General features: G+C 39.6%; 2 protein-coding genes, 1 non-coding gene and 1 pseudogene across 3 annotated transcripts; 1 reads left to right on the top strand and 3 right to left on the bottom strand.

The window, feature by feature from the left end:
* The first annotated feature begins 1,588 nt into the window (after nt 1–1,588).
* Nucleotides 1,589–9,235, top strand: LOC143471020 (uncharacterized). Its single transcript, XM_076969343.1, has 9 exons — nt 1,589–2,377; nt 3,704–3,799; nt 4,197–4,327; nt 4,534–4,696; nt 5,805–6,031; nt 6,545–6,659; nt 7,677–7,800; nt 8,152–8,278; nt 8,765–9,235. The coding sequence occupies exons 1-9, from the start codon at nt 1,673–1,675 to the stop codon at nt 8,853–8,855; spliced, it is 1,779 nt and encodes a 592-aa protein (XP_076825458.1). The 5' UTR covers nt 1,589–1,672; the 3' UTR covers nt 8,856–9,235.
* A 763-nt stretch (nt 9,236–9,998) lies between these two features.
* LOC143470537 (uncharacterized) lies at nt 9,999–12,094 on the bottom strand. Its single transcript, XM_076968742.1, has 2 exons — nt 11,764–12,094; nt 9,999–11,577 (listed from the first exon to the last, which is right to left on the bottom strand). The coding sequence occupies exons 1-2, from the start codon at nt 11,912–11,914 to the stop codon at nt 10,715–10,717; spliced, it is 1,014 nt and encodes a 337-aa protein (XP_076824857.1). The 5' UTR covers nt 11,915–12,094; the 3' UTR covers nt 9,999–10,714.
* Nucleotides 12,095–20,522: 8,428 nt separating this feature from the next.
* Trnat-ugu (transfer RNA threonine (anticodon UGU)) lies at nt 20,523–20,595 on the bottom strand. The gene has a single exon. It is a non-coding gene; the product is annotated as a tRNA-Thr (tRNA).
* Nucleotides 20,596–20,767: 172 nt separating this feature from the next.
* On the bottom strand, nt 20,768–20,886 carry LOC143471495 (5S ribosomal RNA; annotated as a pseudogene).
* Between the last annotated feature and the right edge of the window lie 1,694 nt (nt 20,887–22,580).

Genomic DNA, 22,580 nt, shown 5'->3' with positions numbered 1-22,580 from the left:
CTGTGTGGGCGCAAGGTGCAAATGCATTGATTCGATTGAAATACCGTGAGTACAATGCTTAGCCTTGACTACCATCCCTATCGTACCATTAATGCTTTATACCTAGCGTACCAGTTAATAATAAATTCACCCAAAGCGGGAGCTTTGTATTGCAGTTTAGGTATAGGCCAGAGCCCACAACTCCGGTACTAGTACTACCTTGTCCGTTGGCTTGTTGAGACAATTTGCCTTTGCCAAGAAAGTAACACAGACACACTGCCACACAAAGGGCTTTTCCATATGGTTTGGCAGGGTAGCAGATCAGAGTTTGTTATTTTTTGATTGGTTTGCTGTCAAACCCATCGGGAAAATAGGAATTAGGCTACGGCTGTTTTCGACGAATAATCTTGCGTGCGAAGACCCAAATTTTGGCGTCCACTATTGCTGACTGGAGCCCTAACTTTGCATGATTGTAATCAGTTACTAACAATTACCGACTATCCTAAACAGGCAGCACAATTCCGTGGCGTCCCTCTTTTTCTCAATCTTCAACAGCATACAATCGTTCTGGTAAGACCATGAATGATGGCATCCACTTTCCACCATGGTGTCAACTGTCAAAGTTATAAACTGTAGCCTGGCCTAGTCATTAGTTAGAATCATCCAGCAGTCCAGTAGACCGTTATTACTTACAGACTTAATTATAGGTTAACCTCGTGTGATTGATAATTGAGATACGGCAGTCACATTTAATTTCCTTTCACGGCAATATCCTTTCATTTTGGTTTGATATTTACAATCTTTGTCCTTGGACTAAGGAAAGTCTCTGGAACAACTTGAACTTCGCAGTGATTTCTCTTCCCTTGAACCCTGGTTTAATTTGATTTCTTTCTTTTTATAAACGTTTTTTTTGTCCCCACAGTTTTATGGCTGTGTATTCATATTATTGAACATGTAACCGAGGCCTAGGTTATTTAGTGTATAGCCTAGTAAGCAATGTTCCCTCTAATTTTTCACGAGTCTGAGCAAACACACTAACTCCCTGAGCGGTCCCTTGGACCACTGTGAGCAACATCAGACGTGCCACGTGCGCACTGTGCCCATTATTATGCGTTTATTCTATTTTTAATTCAGGTTGGCTTATTTTCTTGTGCGCAGCACAGATCTTCTGTGCGCGGAGACTGTGTCAGCAGTGCGCATTTGCGCACGCGCGCAGCTTAGAGGGAACATTGCTAGTAAGCATATTGGCCAGCGAGCGTACAAAATGGGCAAGTAAGGCAACGATACCTGCAGTACCTGGTGATATAATGGGTAAACAAATATTTTAAGATGTTTACATACACAGAGTCATGGACACAGGGTACACATTTTTTATTCATTATATACACGCTTTACCACCAATTAGCAATTCTCGTTTTGAATAGTGATGACAAACCATAAGCCCCTGGATCTGGATGTGTTGTACATAACGTCACCAACCTATAATTATATGCTTGTCAAAACTGCTTTTTGTCATCTCATGTGTGAAGGGTAATTTAATTGAGCTGCGCAACATTATTAAATTTAATATTTTTATTTAAGTTTTAAAACATTTTGTCATTACAGAATTCACTGAATTAGTGTAGGCCTATGAACAAGTTTGCAGTTTGAACAAGGTCGACGTTTGTCAAAGCTGGACTTAAAGTTTATAAAAATGGATGAAATGAAAGATATCTCACCAAAGTTCATAAAATGGTGCCAAGAACTAGGCATAGAGTCAATCGAAAAGTGTCTTCTTCATAAAGACTTCAATCAACTGTTTCAATCGAAAGAATTACGAAATCTTTGGAAGTACTTGATACATAACGTGAAAGACGAAAACTTGGCTTTAAAAGTAATTGGAAACTTGCATTTGCAAAACTTGAAGGTTGAGTGTGATGAGCTGGAGACGTCATGTACAGAAGTTAATCAAGAGTTGCATGAAGTTGATACGGAAATTCGAAGATTAGAAGAAAAACTAAAGCAAACAAGAAAAAATTGCTACTTTGCTGACATTAAAGTTTCTAAACTACAGCAGGATATTATCGGCAATCACCTTAAATCTGTGCTACACGAAGCTCAATGTAAAATAGTTCCAAACAAACGGGACACCCTGAAACCATGCAAGAACATTGTGGGTGAATTCTGTGATGCGCAGAAAGAAAATGTAAATGGCAACAACCCAGAAATGCTGTCTTGTTATGCTGAAATTAGAGAACTTTTGCTGCTATTGTCTGAACTGTACGAAAGTAGGCTTTTAAATAATACAAAGCAATATTCTAGCCCGATCTGGAAGAAAGCTTTTAGTATTGCAAAGAAGTTTTCTTCAAATATGATTGTTGACGCTCTTGTTTCAATAACAAAGCACGACAAAGAAAAGGTATTATGTTACTCATGCAAATTAATTTAGCCACCTAGTAATACATAAAGAAAATCATTAAGAATGTTGCCTGTAATTGTTGATTGCTTTCAAGTTCTTCAGAATCTTTGGTTTCTGGGATAAAATTTCTCAAAAAACGTTTTTGAATTTCCAACTTTAGCGACGTTCAAGCTTCGAGGCATCACTATGTGTTCAATACCAAGCCTTATGATACTATACAATACCGTGACGCGACACTTAATCGAAAGACACTTTATCGAACGACACTTTATCGAACGACACTTTATCGAACGACACTTTATCGAACGACACTTAATCGAACGACAGCTGATGGAAACGACAGATGATCGAACCGACAGTTGATTGAACGACACTTTATCGAACCGACAGTTGATCGAATCGACTGTTGCTTCTCCCGAACACAGTCATAGCAAAACGTGGCGTACAGTTGCATTGTTTGCTGTAGAAAATTAAAATTTGGTGACTTTTCATAAAAAATGTTCAGCTATCTGTCCATGTTTGTTTGATAAAGTTGGATTTTGTAATTTTTGAGATATTGTGATATTTATATAATTTTGCTCTCTCTCCGCATTGAAGCGTATTACTCATTTATGCACCAATAACTTGACTAACTATTCTCTTTCGTTCTCTTCTCACAGTGGGGGTGCGGCGTAACAAGAAGAATTTCTAAAAATGTGTCACTTTTAGAAATACCTAATTACACTAAATTCACTTTCTTTAGTTTTACAATTATGATGTATACAGGAAGCCAGATGATGTTTCTACTAACCTGTAAAAATCTCATCAGTCTACGACGCATAGTTTTCTAGTAATTAACGATTGCAAATGTGTCTGCGGGGTCGGCCGCACCTAGTTTTTTAGTAAACTCGCGGCGGGCCGGCCGCCATGCGAAATCGTCAACTTTATGATACAAATATAAAATATAAATCGTCAATTTTATGATATATACATCACAATTCATTAATGTACACCATTACAAAGACCGCACATCACAATGTTTGAGAACACGCAAAAATCTTGTTTGAAGCTTTTGTCAAAGTTTGTCGTTCGATCAACTGTCGGTTCGATAAAGTGTCGTTCGATCAACTGTCGGTTCGATTAACTGTTGTTCGATAAAGTGTCGTTCGATCATCTGTCGGTTCGATTAACTGTCGTTCGATAAAGTGTCGTTCGATAAAGTGTCTTTCGATAAAGTGTCATAGTACCATACAATACTGTATATTGTCATAAATATCCAAGCTTCTATATATAGTAAACTGTTTTAAAATTGCAATACAAGTTTGAATTGAATTATCATGTCGCTAGGTGATTGAATGTGCCAACAAACTGGCTGGTCATGAAGAAGAAGACGTTGATGAAAAGGGGCACGACTCACGCAAGAGCATTGAAGTTATGATACAAGTAATGTACAATGCCATGATAACTGTATAATTGTGCTTTTTAGTTTTTACTTTTTGTTTTGAAGTCTCAAAGTGTACATGTTTTCACTTTCATTATTCTGAAAGAATAGGTAGTATTTGTATGATATATAAGTTAACTATAAGTTAAAAATGTAAGTTACCAGCAATATTATCCTCATCATTTAGGCCACACTTATAATATAATAACATGATGAAGTCATTGCTGTCAAAGTTACTTTCCAAAAACAGAAGTTTTTCCATGCAAGCAAAGTTATAGAAAATTGTGTGTCTTTAAACATTATACAGTATTAAACATGGCAAATTACATTTATGATATTTCCATTTAAAAGCATATTGCACACTCATGTATATACTAATGGAAAACTTGTTATAAACAGAACAGTGATGAGGAAAGCATGAAAGAAATGCTAAGTGCCGTGGATTGTGAACGTAAAACACAGCTATTGCTTCAATCTGTTAATGCAATGATGTCTCGAATATCGCAAGAACCAGACTATGAAATCACCAAGTAAATAAACTTGTGCTCTTAATTAATGACGAAGTCTTTTACTGTCTATTTGTCTATTTAAATGTCAGAGAAGTGTTTTATTCTGAGAATTGTTACAATATTGTGTAAGCTTCTATACATATATTTAATAAATTACATTATGAAATAACATTTTATGCGAACTAGGTTATTCCCTACATATAATCAGCAAATCCAATGTTATACAGACATATCTTGCAAGAAGAGATTGAAGTGAAAGGCAGCGAGGCTTATCTTAAATCTCTCGAAAATTCAATAGAGCTGCTTCTTGGTGATATTCAACGTGACTTGGAAGTTCAAAACCAGCTTCGACGGCAGCAGCAAGAAGTGAACAACTTTGAAAAAGAATTGGTAATCAGCATGGTTGGTTGTGTTACCTCACATGTTTTGTAATAGCTCTTCTGTCATTGGGCGAAGTCAAAAATTGGTGCCAGAAAATCTATTCTAGCGTAATAGTAGGCCTGTAAAGTTTCTCAGCATTTATAGTCGGCATTTTCTATACATGACTTCACAAGGGTCCACCTTACTTATATATATGTATATTAGATATTAAAAATGCTTCTTAATTATGTTGTTTTATTGGAGAACCAAAATTAATTTTAACTTTTTAATAATTCTGTTATGATGGTGGCTTTGTTTTAAACAATTAATTGACGTTCATAAACCACATCCAAAGGAGTGACTCAAAGCATGCAGCACTATGTGTCAGCAACTTTTGGAATAGTGTTGAATCTAGTTTTTGATAATAATATAGAAATATGCGAGCCGCACTTGAGGTCCAAATGGGCTTTGATTTTGACATGCCATTGTTACAGTGTCATAGCACTGTGTCAACATGTGTAGATTATTGTGTTTCTAAGCAGGGCTGGGGAGCCACTGCAAAAAAGCATAGGCTCCGGCTCCAGCTCCGGAGCTATCAAGCATTCATCCACTAGCTCCAGCTCCGGAGCTATAAACTTTTAAACAGCGGCTCCGGCTCCGGCTCCATTATTATAAACGTAATCTTTCCGTGTCTGTTTTTGAATCTTTATGTATCAAGTACAGGATTAACTCAGTCACTATAGGTTTTAAAAATAGCAACTAAGACAAATTATTAAAGTTTGTTATATTCAATACTGGAGCTGGAGCTGATAAATATTTTGTAGCTCCAGCTCCGGCTCCACAAGAAATGTTTAAAAAGGCTCCGGCTTCGGAGAAAATGCTTGGCTCCAGGCTCCGGCTCCCCAGCCCTGTTTCTAAGTAAAGTAACTTATGATTTTTATAATATTTGTTATGTTTCAGTTTTACATTTTATCAAATTAACAAATTGAATGCAAGTATTTTACTTTTTATAAAGCATATTTGGCTACTGCACTTAGCTTTTAGCCTTCTACTGCATGTATGGGTTCTACTGTATGCATGTTAAATTCCAATCCATTAAGAAGAAAATTTGTAGGTATTGAGTTTTGTTAATTTTTAGAAAAACTACGATTCCATCCTTCAACAAACTACAAAACAAAATTCTCAGTTCCGAGAAAACATCTTAAACCATAGAACAGAAAGCCTTGCATCAGCCAAGACTAAGCTGAGCACCTTACAACCACAATTCGGGAAGTATTGTGTTGATTTACAAACTACGTTAAAGGAAGAACAAACTGCTGTGGATACTGCTGATGTCTTGCAATTAGTCACTGTTGATATTGATGGGTAGGAGTTGTAAGTTTACTTACAGTATGCACCAGAGTAAGCTTCTGCGGCTTTCTTCTGTTTTATACAAAACAAAACTTTTGCAGTATAATGTTTTAATCACAAACAATTTTGTTTTGTTTTAAAATCCTCCACGTAGACCCTTTTCCCATTAACTGTAACCTGCTCATTTATAAACAATGCAAAAACAAAAATTACTGAGCTACTGAGGGTGTCGTGGGGTTTTTTACTGAAAAAGGTGTTTACAAAACAAAATTGTTTGGGAACCACTGGAAAGCACCATTATTGCAGCAAATGTTTGCAAGATTAATGACTTTTGAATAAAACATTTATTTCATTGCGTTCAAGGCAATTGGAGATTTGTAGCATGTTTTTCAATTACTTTCATTTTTATTTTCATCTCGTGCTTAAATGTCTATCTTGTTATAGTTACTGGTAACTGTTTGTTCCTGATTATTATGTGAACTATTATATGTTTACTTGCCATGTATTAAGTTGATTGTATTTTAACAGAAAATCACATCCAGTAAATGACCTAAGTATTCATCGTCCGTTAAAAGTGAACTACGAATCTGGTGGTTTTGCGTACCAAGAACTTACTTCCGATCTTGGTATTCACAGCGTTATGGTGAGCATTTATTCACTACTTAAACTTTTTTTGTATTATACTGTACTGGCTTAAGTCTGCCATATGCTGAGGCTTAAAACCAGATGGACTGTTGGTAAAACTTTGATGTTGGTATTATGCTGATTTCAATGTATCATGTGGTAGCTAATGTCAATATCTTGTGCGCTGAACTTGACTCTACTCATTTGAACAAACAACATCCCAATGTTGGATGAGTAATTGAAGAATGAGTTTTCAGCACTACAACTGACATCGAAAAGATTACAAAGTTTCTATGTATTGCATTTTGAATTTTCCTTCTAATCCAGACAAATTTCAAGCGGCAAAGCCAAATAGTCTCAATCTCTTCATCAAATTTGACTCTTTGATTTTAAAATCGTGTAGTAAGTTCAGAGCTGGGCAGCCGCTTTTTACAAAGAACATTGCTCCCATTCATCTATAAAAAACAGCATCTCTTGTGCTTCCACTTCCCGATAAAAGCAAAATGCCTGCTTGCCTTTTTTTAACAAAACAAAGTTATTCTTCCCTTTGGTACATTTTTGAAAATCAATTGCATTTGTGTGCTGTGAACATGCGATACAATATTTGTGTTTAACTGTAGCCTAATAATTGCTTATTATTATTAGTAAAAAATTTTTTATATTCTTGGATTTGGGAAGTTATCCAAATAACAGTCAACCAACGGCAGTGTAAAATGGATCAGATTTTCACCGATAGTGAATAGTTTATGTATGTTACTTATTTCGATTGGTTTTCAGTCTGTATTAATTTTTTTTGCAAAGCAAACAAATCTCTTAAGGTTTCTTTATCCACTGCTTCTTGTGTTCACAGCTTTGTAGGAACTAAGACAAAAAGCAGTGGAGGGTAGTATTCCAAAAATCACATCTGTACTGGTTACTTCTTTTGATTTCAAAGTACTAAGTTCGCAAGCAATATTGCAGCTCCTGAAGTCCGATGTTTTGTTCCCTTCCAAGGTTATTTTTCTGTTTAAGACAACTCTATCATTTAAAAATCCAGACGCCGTCATCCTTGCTTGGTGAAGTTTACAGAAACAAGAATGCTGTCGATTTCCATGCTGGCTTTCAACCCTCACTGGATAATGTGGCTGAGACAAGTTCCAAGGTTATGAAGCAGATAAAAGGTGACACTAAGACAAAATGCACTTGTATTGTTAGGTTGTCACTATTTTCCTGGGAAAAAAATCAAATTTCTGAAGTTATTTTGCACAGTCTTTTAACCTTACTTAATAAATTTGATAACACAATAATTTAAACTTTAAAATCTAAATAAATCTAAATTTGTTGATGTGAAAGATGCTAACCTTTAATTTGCCATGTTTTAATCATAACACAGTACCGGTGCATTAATTTAACTTGCTTCAACGGTGTGATTTCGGGTTGAGCTCACACAATACATCGTTCTACTCAAATAATGTGGTCTGATTGTTTTATTGGGACTATAGCGAATTTTTGTCATTGCATTGTTCGTGCAGATACTGATGAAAGAGTAAGCACAAGCAAACATGAAGAAAAGATGTTTGAGTACGTAAACGAATGTAAGAAGTGGGGAAGAGTACTCCAGGAGGAAGAAAAGAAGTTGGAAACCACATTGCACGAATGGTGAGTCTCATAAACTCATGCATGGCGCAGTCTTCTTGTTGTTGTCATTGGTTTAAAGCAGAGCTATGAATGACGTTTGTCTGCGTAAAATACTTCGATGTTTCTACCGCGATCGCTGGAGTAATGCCGCAGTAATATAGTTCGGTTGAAGGCATGTCATGATCGATCCATGTTCATTTAGTGTCGAGTATACAGTACACCTTTATTTTTCTGCAGTACTACAATTAAAACAACGTGTATTCTAACACAGCGCATGTACAGTATGTGACAATCACAACTTAATAAAACAAATCAAATTATTTCCACCTAAACATCGTACTTCGTTATAAAGCGTTAAGCACACGTCAATGCGATTGTGTCATAAATATATGTGAAATGTTTAACCTACGTAATGTTTTAGTGAAAAAAATTGTAGGAAACCATTTAACATAATTTTCTTATGAAGCTGACTACCAAAACTTTTACGTTTTAATTTTATATTTAAAGGTTTGAACAACCGGCTCAGCACCAAGCACCATGGATCAAAGTAGATGGGATGGATTTAAAAACTTGGAAGCAGTCTAAGCATTCTTCCTAGTTAAAACCTTTCGTTATTAGCTTGTCATTAACCGTGCAATCAACGTTCATTTTTCTCCAAACTTTTGTTTGATTTGAAGTTTTTCACTTTTGACGTTGAAACTCGGTTAAGCGTATGCTGAGTGGTGAACCAAGTTCTATTATTCTTCGTCGTCTGATGTTGTTTTTGTCAGATCGTTTCCTAGAAGTTTGCCGTTTCCAGAACCTAACATTTAAATCTTGCGGTTTGTCGTGTTTCTTTCCTGGCCTAGATGGTGCGTTGTAAAAAAGTTCGGTTTCTGCTTTCTTAAAAAATGTCTTAGTGTTGCAATTGCAGCATACTTTGGGTGGAACTAAAAATTTTGTTTGATAAAAGTTAGAATAAAAATTTTGTCTGACGTACATGTGACCTCTTCATGGTGAAAACTTCAAACATGTTCATTGATTTTTTTTGAAACATTAAGACACTCTAGTCCACTATTGCCCTACCATGCTTACAATTAACCTTAGTTTTTCATGATTTTCCACCATCCTACAGCATTATATAAATTATAAAAGGTAATCAGGAATGCACCTATGTCGTCCAAGGTTAGCTTACATCCGATTTTGAAGAATTTTGTTGAGAAACTCTGGTTTAGCTCATCCCAAAGCGTTATAATTCTTGCTATTATGAATTTTTTTTTCTAAAATTTCGACGTATCTTGCCATACACCCAAAGGCCTAGGTGCTGTTGGAGCTTCGTTCAAAAGTTAATACAGGATGAACTCCCTGTAGATCCAAATAAATCATGTGTGACTGAACCTCAGTGAGAAATTTAGTCATCTCAAAGCAAACAAGTTCATATTTCTTGTCATTGTGATGATTTTTTCTGAAATTGCGATGTTAATGTTTTTGGTTGAGGTCAATGGATGACGTGCTACCTGCAGGTCTATAGTAAAGCTTGTATCTGTAATTTAGTTTCCATGTATTTTAAGCACTGGGTCGCTTTAATTTAAACATTTAAGGTAGGCCTATAGGGAAGCATAGGTTTGTTCAGAACGTGGTTCGTATCATGTTTGAATGTGCTGTAGTTATTTTAGCATTGAATTCATTGCTTGTTTTTTTAAAACGTAATTTACGCCCTGCATAAAAATAATGTTATATCTATAGGCTCACACAAGTTTTATTGAAAAGCCTATAAAGATTTTTTGTCTGCGTAACCGGAATAGATAGATGCCATGTGCAGTAAATTTATAAAAATGCGTCGTAATCGAAAGCGTGCGTAGTCGTGATAAAAAAAGACCGATATAGCTATGCATGCACATTTGTTGTAAACAAACCCTGTGTAGTTTTACTCGTTGTTACAGGTGTTTTGCTGTTCAACGGAAGTTATATTAATTTGATTTATTACAAACAGTCAGTTTGTAATTGAGCCATTGTAGGGTTTGGGTTTTGAAAAACATCCGTTTTAAAATGGCGGAAATGGCTTTTCGTACGAACACTGCGAACGAAATAACAAGTTGAGACGACGACATTGTTTTTAATATAACAATTAACAATACACTCGTTAAAGACACAATAGCTTTACTGAAATGATGCCAAGCCTAAATAAGTAAAATGCTGTATGTGGATGTGACACATTCACGATAGCGTATTTGATTGTCAATGTGAACTTACAGTGACCTAACAATGCAAACAACCTTATTCGCAAACTGAAAACATGTAGTCACACATCGTGCTGCATTGTAGGCTACAAACCATTATATAATCACTAAAAAATTATGCGAATATAAAGTTACTTATGGGATTAAAACCATTACACAGATTTATACAAATAGAAAATGAAATGCTTTTAAAATCTTTACAAACGACAACAGCCGGAACACTTTCTTCTCACTATCTTCAACAGTTTAAGGCAGCTTCTGTCGTTGAGTCCTTCCTGCTGCTTCGGCGAGCTTTAGCCAGGAAGATACGAAAACTTGACTGGTACCTTGAGTTGAGCGACCCGCCTCTGCCGTCCCCAAACCGCCTTAGGGTTCGTGTCCGCAGATTCCAAGGCCAGAGCCTGTCTTTCCAATGGCTGAAGGAATACAGAGACGCTAGGAGATTGGTCAGCATATTGCAGCCGTAGACGATGTGCCGCAAGTAGCCATGCGGCTGTTCAGTGACCATTGCAAAGAGCACCGTGGCGCCGTCTGAAATTATGCAAATGAGGGAAACAATAAACGCCTTTCGAATCAAGGGAATGATTTTTGCGACGTCGAATCCATGGATTTCCATTCTTCTTCTATGCAAAATCAAAGGGTACACTAGGAGATACAGCAGCAGGATTTCGAAAGTGACAGTGGTGCCAAGTAGGAATCCCCATTTCAAGCTTGTCACTTGTTGAGATTTCAGTTTGATGCAACCATTAATTGTTGTTTGATATGGCGGCGCCGAAAGGAACTTCCACGCGGCAACCACAACTGACGTCAGAAATATGAGTAGAGCCGCGCGGCTGAGAAAACGGGAAACGCCATTCGTGACAGCCATGGTACATTTATTGCTGTAAAACAACTTGTATATGCGCAGCCAGAGGGAGAAATACACGAAAGCGTACAGTAGAGCCCCGCACGCTGTTTTCACTTTGCTTTGTATCTCACAGAATGGCGCCTGCTGGGCTGTTAGAAGTGGTAACTCGGATACGTTGTAAGTCAAGACTGTTACTGCGTTGACAATCAAGAAGATATCAAAGATTATTGACGGCTTTTTTCTCCTGCGCTTTGCTATAAATTAAACAAATAAATACAACGCATTAATAGTAGCAATCTCGACGTTCAAGCACGTAAGCCTATATTGGCCTTTATTGTCGTCAATATTGATGACATTAGCAAATACATTGTGTTTACATCACAGCAAAAGGCGTGATGCTAAAATTTGTTGAGAAAAAATTTTTAGCTTAGCTATTTTACCTGAAACTTGTGTTGTCCGCACATAATGACACAAAGACACTGTAATGTAAGAACACAGACCACAGCTTGCACTGGCAAAGGCCATAGACGCCACCCAGAATTGAAACACGCCTTCAGTCAAAGCTGTATTGTTCGCGGTCGAGTTCTTCATGCTTAAAGATATTGCTAGCTACCACTTTAACCGATGTCGATTTTAGTACTCACAAGCTGTAAAAATTAAACGGAATTTTTGTAATGAAAACTGTTTATTTAACTCTTTCTGGACTTATTTCTTTCTATATTCATTTGTATAACCGCAGTTGGCACAATATTGGCATTTCACACCGCAAAAACCCGATCATAGTTTGCGATATTTTTTGCTTTTCTTCCCTACGCAATCACCACAAACAAAACCACACTGACGTTTACAGGGAATCGAACGTACGATTCACATTTTGTGATGCAAGCATTCACTGGCGTATCTTTTTTCTGAGCCGAATCTTCAAGCTACTACACGGCCTTGTGGAAATGTCGTCAAGCTTTGAAGGAATATGTTTATATAAAGGTCGCCTGTCAGAAGCGTTTGACTGATTGCGACGCTTCCTGGTTGAAAGCTGCCGCGAGTTGAACAGGCCTATGCAAAAAGTTATTAGCTAAAAATACAGTTTAATGTCCTTATTAAAAGAATTCGTAGCCTGTAAACAACGCTTTGGTCAGCCTACTTGTGATCCAAATGCAATATTTTCAAACGAAATGTTTTGGCTTTGGAACAGTTAAAGAAAAAACACAGCTTTATTTTATTTATATACCCAATATTTTTGTTGACGGGGACATGATGTGATTTCCCTCCCAATATTTGCCTTATTGGATAGGATTTGGAAGTTGAAACATAGGCCTATTGCAAATTATGATTTTTGTCTTTACAGTGCAATATGTATAGCATGCATTTCATGGTCAAGTTCTCCGTCGACGTCTCGCATTGTTCCGAAATAAGGAATAAAAAATAACATTAAAATACTATTGTTGCCGTCATTGATAGTGCATATAATTTAATTATACACGATACTACACACATGCAGTGTTTGTTTTAATTAGGTGTTTTGGGGGACCGAAACGGTCCCCCAAATTTCTCCAGCGGTTTCCCAAAATTTGAACTTGCAACTACAGGCTATTTTTTGGTATTCACATGAAACACTTGCGGTCTCTTAAAACTACTTAGCGGTCACCCAAACCAAACCTTAAAAAAAACCTGCACACATGTATAAATGCGTTTAGAATTAGATAGTTTTATTGCTGCCACCATACCAATAATATGATGATACAACAAGACTGTAACCCATCATTTGCAAATGCGGTTATTTGCGTTTTGGGTCTGCGAATGCAAGTTAGAAAAGTAAGAATTATATTGCTCCATGCAATACTTGCTTAAACAAGGCCTAGTATTCAGAGGTCACTCCGATGAAGATGGTAACTACGCACTACTTCTAAAGAGAAAATGATGAGAATGTTTAACCATTCGATTTTATGGTCTTTGGCTTCAAACATAAAAGAAAGTCGTTTTTTTTTCTTTATTGGTGGATGGAACTCAAAGACGTTTGTGGTAAAGAACAGGGATCAATTTGCCTCCGTTATGTTGATCCAGATTTGGGCATACATGAGGCGTTTTTTGGTCTATATGAGCTGGAGTCAATGACAGGAGAAAGCATCGCAGAATTAATTTTCCATGTTCTTGATCGCTTTTCTCTTCAACGTGCGATCCTAACGTTTTATAGCGTTATTGAACTGCTTTGCAAATACACCGAAATTGAATAATATTTGTATTGTCTTTTTTATTTGTGTTTAAGACTAATCGGGAATTCTGGAAGTTTTCGAAATCGGTTTAATGACTTTCTAGGTCGCGACATTGCGCACGTAAGTTCCGACGGTCCGGACGGACTGTCAACTTGCTGTGAACTTTAACTGGACTCCGAACCGCTTGTGAGATATTTTATTAGATTCGTCAAAGGGGGTGAGGCAAGACTGTAAGAAATCCTGAAAAAACTGTGTCGACGCGAGCACCCGCTTCATTGATCGAAAACTAGGACTTTGATTCTGTTAAAATGTAATTATTAATTTTCCAAAGTTCTTTTTAAACCTACAAACAGTTTTCATTGTTTCATTTTTGAACGTCAACAATAAAATAATAAAACTGTTCTTGTAAATAGTATGTCTTGAGCAAAATCAAATATTAAAACGTTGAAGTCTTTCAGTAAATAGTTTTTAAAATGAAATCTTGACATGTGAAACACCACAAAATTCGGTTTGATGAAAAACGCTGTCACGCAATGAACCGAAGCAATTGTGAGCGGTTGATGTCAATTTTTTCAATCACGTCACTTTTAGCTCCTGTACATGCGAATTTTGTCAAAATTCAAAGAATGAAAAGAGATTTTCAATGAGAGCGATCAAAACCACAGCCGAAAAGCTTTCGGAATAAAAATCTCATAACAAATGGGGGCATGAAGGTCAGAAAAATGTGACGCTAATGTGGTTTCGAGAAATTTGCATTTCTTTAGAAAACGATCTTGTTTAACTTTCGTTTTATTTATATCTTTGATACAACAGGTTAAACACAAATTATTTAGCAGAGCTCCAGCGCTAATTTAGTTACGCTAAGAGAAATAGTGGTTCATTTCAGCATGTTTCTGCATTATCATATTTTTTAAATGAAGAAAGGTTGGCAAAATTGTTTGCGTGCAATTTACAACTGTCCGTATAAATAAGTATCTGATGAATGGAAAACTAACGATAATTTTGTCTTATATAACGTTAAAACAAAATGTAGCAAGGTTTAATGTTTGTGGTTTTATTATACTGGTATGTGGGAAGCTTACTTGCATAAGATTAACGGTTTCATACGGCTGCTATGAGCATAAGTTATATTGCAAATTATACATTTCTACTAGTGAGTCATTCTTCAGGTAGTCTTTGCATTGATGAAATTGTAATCAAAAGACTATATTTAGGCTTGTGCATCGACTTATTACAATGTCAATAAGTTGTGCGGCTTTTGGCTGTACCAACCAAGAAAGGCAAGGAAAATACGTCAATGCATGCAAAAGGAAAAATACTGACGGAGCAGCCCGGGAGCCTACAACTAAGTACAGATATCTATGTTCAAAGGACTCTCTAACAGGTTTGGTAACACAACACATTTGTAGCAAAGCAGCTTGTAGATAAAAGGGTGTCATTGTTCAGGAAAATACTCTCATGACGAGTCTCATCTTAATCATATCTCTTCCATTATTGTGTTCAGCTAAGCAGCAAAGGTAGTTTCACAGCAAAGCAGGCTTATATGATATATGTCACATTAACAAAGACAATCACCATCAGAACCTAAACATTGGTTGTAGTTTCTCCTGCTGACATGCCAAGTAGGCTACAAGCCATTTTCAAACATATACTTTAGATATGGATTTTATTGAAGAACGTTCCGGAAAAATTAGCGTGCTTACTAAAGAGAAAAATATGGCATTGGATACTGTAAATGGTCTGCATTTTTGATATTTTCATTCATTCATTTTCACATAACCTCGATATTTTCCACATGAAGTTTACGGATTTGTTTTATGTGACGCAATGCGGATTCAAGAATAGTAGGCTACAGTGCTGCAACACGAAATCAATGGACAAATTCGCAATAATAGGCTGGTACTTCCTATATGTATGGTTAACATAGCCTGCAAAGTACCCTAGTACCCTAGTACCCTAGTACCCTAGTACCCTAGTACCCTAGTACCCTAGTACCCTAGTACCCTAGTACCCTAGTACCCTAGTACCCTAGTACCCTAGTACCCTAGTACCCTAGTACCCTAGTACCCTAGTACCCTAGTACCCTAGTACCCTAGTACCCTAGTACCCTAGTACCCTAGTACCCTAGTACCCTAGTACCCTAGTACCCTAGTACCCTAGTACCCTAGTACCCTAGTACCCTAGTACCCTAGTACCCTAGTACCCTAGTACCCTAGTACCCTAGTACCCTAGTACCCTAGTACCCTAGTACCCTAGTACCCTAGTACCCTAGTACCCTAGTACCCTAGTACCCTAGTACCCTAGTACCCTAGTACCCTAGTACCCTAGTACCCTAGTACCCTAGTACCCTAGTACCCTAGTACCCTAGTACCCTAGTACCCTAGTACCCTAGTACCCTAGTACCCTAGTACCCTAGTACCCTAGTACCCTAGTACCCTAGTACCCTAGTACCCTAGTACCCTAGTACCCTAGTACCCTAGTACCCTAGTACCCTAGTACCCTAGTACCCTAGTACCCTAGTACCCTAGTACCCTAGTACCCTAGTACCCTAGTACCCTAGTACCCTAGTACCCTAGTACCCTAGTACCCTAGTACCCTAGTACCCTAGTACCCTAGTACCCTAGTACCCTAGTACCCTAGTACCCTAGTACCCTAGTACCCTAGTACCCTAGTACCCTAGTACCCTAGTACCCTAGTACCCTAGTACCCTAGTACCCTAGTACCCTAGTACCCTAGTACCCTAGTACCCTAGTACCCTAGTACCCTAGTACCCTAGTACCCTAGTACCCTAGTACCCTAGTACCCTAGTACCCTAGTACCCTAGTACCCTAGTACCCTAGTACCCTAGTACCCTAGTACCCTAGTACCCTAGTACCCTAGTACCCTAGTACCCTAGTACCCTAGTACCCTAGTACCCTAGTACCCTAGTACCCTAGTACCCTAGTACCCTAGTACCCTAGTACCCTAGTACCCTAGTACCCTAGTACCCTAGTACCCTAGTACCCTAGTACCCTAGTACCCTAGTACCCTAGTACCCTAGTACCCTAGTACCCTAGTACCCTAGTACCCTAGTACCCTAGTACCCTAGTACCCTAGTACCCTAGTACCCTAGTACCCTAGTACCCTAGTACCCTAGTACCCTAGTACCCTAGTACCCTAGTACCCTAGTACCCTAGTACCCTAGTACCCTAGTACCCTAGTACCCTAGTACCCTAGTACCCTAGTACCCTAGTACCCTAGTACCCTAGTACCCTAGTACCCTAGTACCCTAGTACCCTAGTACCCTAGTACCCTAGTACCCTAGTACCCTAGTACCCTAGTACCCTAGTACCCTAGTACCCTAGTACCCTAGTACCCTAGTACCCTAGTACCCTAGTACCCTAGTACCCTAGTACCCTAGTACCCTAGTACCCTAGTACCCTAGTACCCTAGTACCCTAGTACCCTAGTACCCTAGTACCCTAGTACCCTAGTACCCTAGTACCCTAGTACCCTAGTACCCTAGTACCCTAGTACCCTAGTACCCTAGTACCCTAGTACCCTAGTACCCTAGTACCCTAGTACCCTAGTACCCTAGTACCCTAGTACCCTAGTACCCTAGTACCCTAGTACCCTAGTACCCTAGTACCCTAGTACCCTAGTACCCTAGTACCCTAGTACCCTAGTACCCTAGTACCCTAGTACCCTAGTACCCTAGTACCCTAGTACCCTAGTACCCTAGTACCCTAGTACCCTAGTACCCTAGTACCCTAGTACCCTAGTACCCTAGTACCCTAGTACCCTAGTACCCTAGTACCCTAGTACCCTAGTACCCTAGTACCCTAGTACCCTAGTACCCTAGTACCCTAGTACCCTAGTACCCTAGTACCCTAGTACCCTAGTACCCTAGTACCCTAGTACCCTAGTACCCTAGTACCCTAGTACCCTAGTACCCTAGTACCCTAGTACCCTAGTACCCTAGTACCCTAGTACCCTAGTACCCTAGTACCCTAGTACCCTAGTACCCTAGTACCCTAGTACCCTAGTACCCTAGTACCCTAGTACCCTAGTACCCTAGTACCCTAGTACCCTAGTACCCTAGTACCCTAGTACCCTAGTACCCTAGTACCCTAGTACCCTAGTACCCTAGTACCCTAGTACCCTAGTACCCTAGTACCCTAGTACCCTAGTACCCTAGTACCCTAGTACCCTAGTACCCTAGTACCCTAGTACCCTAGTACCCTAGTACCCTAGTACCCTAGTACCCTAGTACCCTAGTACCCTAGTACCCTAGTACCCTAGTACCCTAGTACCCTAGTACCCTAGTACCCTAGTACCCTAGTACCCTAGTACCCTAGTACCCTAGTACCCTAGTACCCTAGTACCCTAGTACCCTAGTACCCTAGTACCCTAGTACCCTAGTACCCTAGTACCCTAGTACCCTAGTACCCTAGTACCCTAGTACCCTAGTACCCTAGTACCCTAGTACCCTAGTACCCTAGTACCCTAGTACCCTAGTACCCTAGTACCCTAGTACCCTAGTACCCTAGTACCCTAGTACCCTAGTACCCTAGTACCCTAGTACCCTAGTACCCTAGTACCCTAGTACCCTAGTACCCTAGTACCCTAGTACCCTAGTACCCTAGTACCCTAGTACCCTAGTACCCTAGTACCCTAGTACCCTAGTACCCTAGTACCCTAGTACCCTAGTACCCTAGTACCCTAGTACCCTAGTACCCTAGTACCCTAGTACCCTAGTACCCTAGTACCCTAGTACCCTAGTACCCTAGTACCCTAGTACCCTAGTACCCTAGTACCCTAGTACCCTAGTACCCTAGTACCCTAGTACCCTAGTACCCTAGTACCCTAGTACCCTAGTACCCTAGTACCCTAGTACCCTAGTACCCTAGTACCCTAGTACCCTAGTACCCTAGTACCCTAGTACCCTAGTACCCTAGTACCCTAGTACCCTAGTACCCTAGTACCCTAGTACCCTAGTACCCTAGTACCCTAGTACCCTAGTACCCTAGTACCCTAGTACCCTAGTACCCTAGTACCCTAGTACCCTAGTACCCTAGTACCCTAGTACCCTAGTACCCTAGTACCCTAGTACCCTAGTACCCTAGTACCCTAGTACCCTAGTACCCTAGTACCCTAGTACCCTAGTACCCTAGTACCCTAGTACCCTAGTACCCTAGTACCCTAGTACCCTAGTACCCTAGTACCCTAGTACCCTAGTACCCTAGTACCCTAGTACCCTAGTACCCTAGTACCCTAGTACCCTAGTACCCTAGTACCCTAGTACCCTAGTACCCTAGTACCCTAGTACCCTAGTACCCTAGTACCCTAGTACCCTAGTACCCTAGTACCCTAGTACCCTAGTACCCTAGTACCCTAGTACCCTAGTACCCTAGTACCCTAGTACCCTAGTACCCTAGTACCCTAGTACCCTAGTACCCTAGTACCCTAGTACCCTAGTACCCTAGTACCCTAGTACCCTAGTACCCTAGTACCCTAGTACCCTAGTACCCTAGTACCCTAGTACCCTAGTACCCTAGTACCCTAGTACCCTAGTACCCTAGTACCCTAGTACCCTAGTACCCTAGTACCCTAGTACCCTAGTACCCTAGTACCCTAGTACCCTAGTACCCTAGTACCCTAGTACCCTAGTACCCTAGTACCCTAGTACCCTAGTACCCTAGTACCCTAGTACCCTAGTACCCTAGTACCCTAGTACCCTAGTACCCTAGTACCCTAGTACCCTAGTACCCTAGTACCCTAGTACCCTAGTACCCTAGTACCCTAGTACCCTAGTACCCTAGTACCCTAGTACCCTAGTACCCTAGTACCCTAGTACCCTAGTACCCTAGTACCCTAGTACCCTAGTACCCTAGTACCCTAGTACCCTAGTACCCTAGTACCCTAGTACCCTAGTACCCTAGTACCCTAGTACCCTAGTACCCTAGTACCCTAGTACCCTAGTACCCTAGTACCCTAGTACCCTAGTACCCTAGTACCCTAGTACCCTAGTACCCTAGTACCCTAGTACCCTAGTACCCTAGTACCCTAGTACCCTAGTACCCTAGTACCCTAGTACCCTAGTACCCTAGTACCCTAGTACCCTAGTACCCTAGTACCCTAGTACCCTAGTACCCTAGTACCCTAGTACCCTAGTACCCTAGTACCCTAGTACCCTAGTACCCTAGTACCCTAGTACCCTAGTACCCTAGTACCCTAGTACCCTAGTACCCTAGTACCCTAGTACCCTAGTACCCTAGTACCCTAGTACCCTAGTACCCTAGTACCCTAGTACCCTAGTACCCTAGTACCCTAGTACCCTAGTACCCTAGTACCCTAGTACCCTAGTACCCTAGTACCCTAGTACCCTAGTACCCTAGTACCCTAGTACCCTAGTACCCTAGTACCCTAGTACCCTAGTACCCTAGTACCCTAGTACCCTAGTACCCTAGTACCCTAGTACCCTAGTACCCTAGTACCCTAGTACCCTAGTACCCTAGTACCCTAGTACCCTAGTACCCTAGTACCCTAGTACCCTAGTACCCTAGTACCCTAGTACCCTAGTACCCTAGTACCCTAGTACCCTAGTACCCTAGTACCCTAGTACCCTAGTACCCTAGTACCCTAGTACCCTAGTACCCTAGTACCCTAGTACCCTAGTACCCGGTGTAAGTAGAATAGCCTCCAGTGAGAATTGAACTCACGACCCCTGGTTTACAAGACCGTTGCTCTAATCCCTAGACCCTACCCAACCCTAGTACCCTAGTACCCTAGTACCCTAGTACCCTAGTACCCTAGTACCCTAGTACCCTAGTACCCTAGTACCCTAGTACCCTAGTACCCTAGTACCCTAGTACCCTAGTACCCTAGTACCCTAGTACCCTAGTACCCTAGTACCCTAGTACCCTAGTACCCTAGTACCCTAGTACCCTAGTACCCTAGTACCCTAGTACCCTAGTACCCTAGTACCCTAGTACCCGGTGTAAGTAGAATAGCCTCCAGTGAGAATTGAACTCACGACCCCTGGTTTACAAGACCGTTGCTCTAATCCCTGAGCTATAGAGGCGGCTACGATACTGTGCGCTGATAATACTGTATTTACAAAATAAACATATCTAAAATAAAACATGTTCAAAAATGATATTGATTAGAAATTAACAAATAGTTTGAATTTTGAAAAGCTCATCTGGAAAATAAAAATGCAGAAAAAAACGTTGGAAAATTAAAAAATAACGAAAAGCCTACAATACCCAGTATTCCCAGGCGGTCACCCATCCAAGTACCAACCGGGCCCGACGTTGCTTAACTTCCTAGATCGGACGAGATGCGGTGTACTCAACGTGGTATGGTCGTAGGCGATTGTGTAGCACTAGAGCACTAGACGACTAGAGTAAAAATGTAAACTTGTTTTTGAAGTTTGTGATGCTAGCCTAGTTTTAACAGTTGGCAATACCTGGTTCAGCATGAAACACGTCACATAATCAGAACCTCTTCATTTCCTCACGTCTGTATTAATTCTGAAACTTTGCTGTGAGATGTTTGGAAATGAAAGTTTCACCTGCTTCCACGACATCCAGTTGGGGGAATACCCTATCCTTTTAAAAGGCGATAAGTTTTCATGTTCTTTTTGCATAAAGGTAGGCTATGGCATCCTAGCAGCCGATCATAAGAAACTATTTTCAAACAATTATGTTCGAGAATGGCTTTCAAACTGTGCAGCCTACTCATCACTGGAGAACGCAATTTTGTTGTATTAATACTACACCTGTCATTGCACAATATAAGTGTGCTGATTTCAATTTTGATCTTACATGTTACAGGTATTAAAGAAAGAAAGATTTATCATCAGCGTAAAAACTTGACGATTTTAAGTAATATTAGCCCTATTTAGGCAGCAATTTGTGTTAGTAACTTGTTTGCTTGGAAATATCTTCAGCGCAATATCATTTGCTGCAGCAGCTATCACGTATTTGTCCTATGTGTCTTGTGAGTAAATGTAGCATTCACTACCCTGTTCTCCAGATACTGGCAAGACACATCAATTTTCCAAAAGATTTCATTGTGTCTTTTCGGATATGTTGTTGTGCTTGCTAATCAGGGACCTCATTTCAAGGAGGTACATGTCCCCCCAACTTCTCAATAACCACACTGGTCAACACAATGTTTTGTGCCGGAGATGTTTCATTGATTTTGGGGTGCTGAATCCGAAAATAAGGTTGTTTTTTCCTATTGGCTCTAGTTTTTGAGATAATTTCAAATTTTTTGTTCAGAAATGGCAAAAATTGCCGATTTGTGGATTTTTTCCTTCATCATGATGTAGGCTACAGAACTCAGAACTTTTTGACATTACTTTGTTTCATTCTTGCATTATTATGTGCAAACCATGAAACTTATGTTGCGATATCGCCACATGTAGGTAAGAAGGTACCTTGCCTTGTTAACGCTTACGCTGTTCTATGACACAAACAGCGATTACCAACCTAAGAGGCCCGATACTAAGCCAAGCCCAGTCAATCGTATTTCAGTTCATTATTATTTCAGCTTCATTCGTTTTAAGAACATAATCTTAGACCAAACTTGCCTATAATTAATTACAGAAAGATAGGCCTACATCTATGTCAATATCAAACAATTGTGGTTAAATGAAAAAATTTGCATTGAACAACTACTGCAGTGCGGTAATAACTTCGTGATATAAACACATTTTACCAGGGATACAAAGCAATGAAGATGAGATGTAATGTTACCGAAATTTAGCGTGTTTTGTCCAAGAACTAAAAGTTGTGATATTTTCCATATTTGTCTGGCTTACTTTGAATGCATTGGAGGTAAGGACAATGACCTCGGAAAGGTACTTGGTGTGTAGTATATAGGTGGAATCGTGTCAAGGCGATGAACCGATAATGCGGCATTGTAGCTCTGAATATTGGAGGTCCATATTTTTGTCCCACAAATCACCCTGTCACAAGTGGTTCTGCTTCAAGTGATCAGCAGTGATAACAAGCCCAATGTAAGTCAATATTTCTGTTCTCATCTATTCTAGGTCAGCTT

The sequence above is a fragment of the Clavelina lepadiformis genome, chromosome 9 (genome assembly GCF_947623445.1).
Source record: "Clavelina lepadiformis chromosome 9, kaClaLepa1.1, whole genome shotgun sequence".
NCBI lineage: Eukaryota > Metazoa > Chordata > Ascidiacea > Aplousobranchia > Clavelinidae > Clavelina > Clavelina lepadiformis.
Note: the sequence above shows the minus strand (reverse complement) of the source record. Positions and strands in the feature narration are given on the sequence as shown.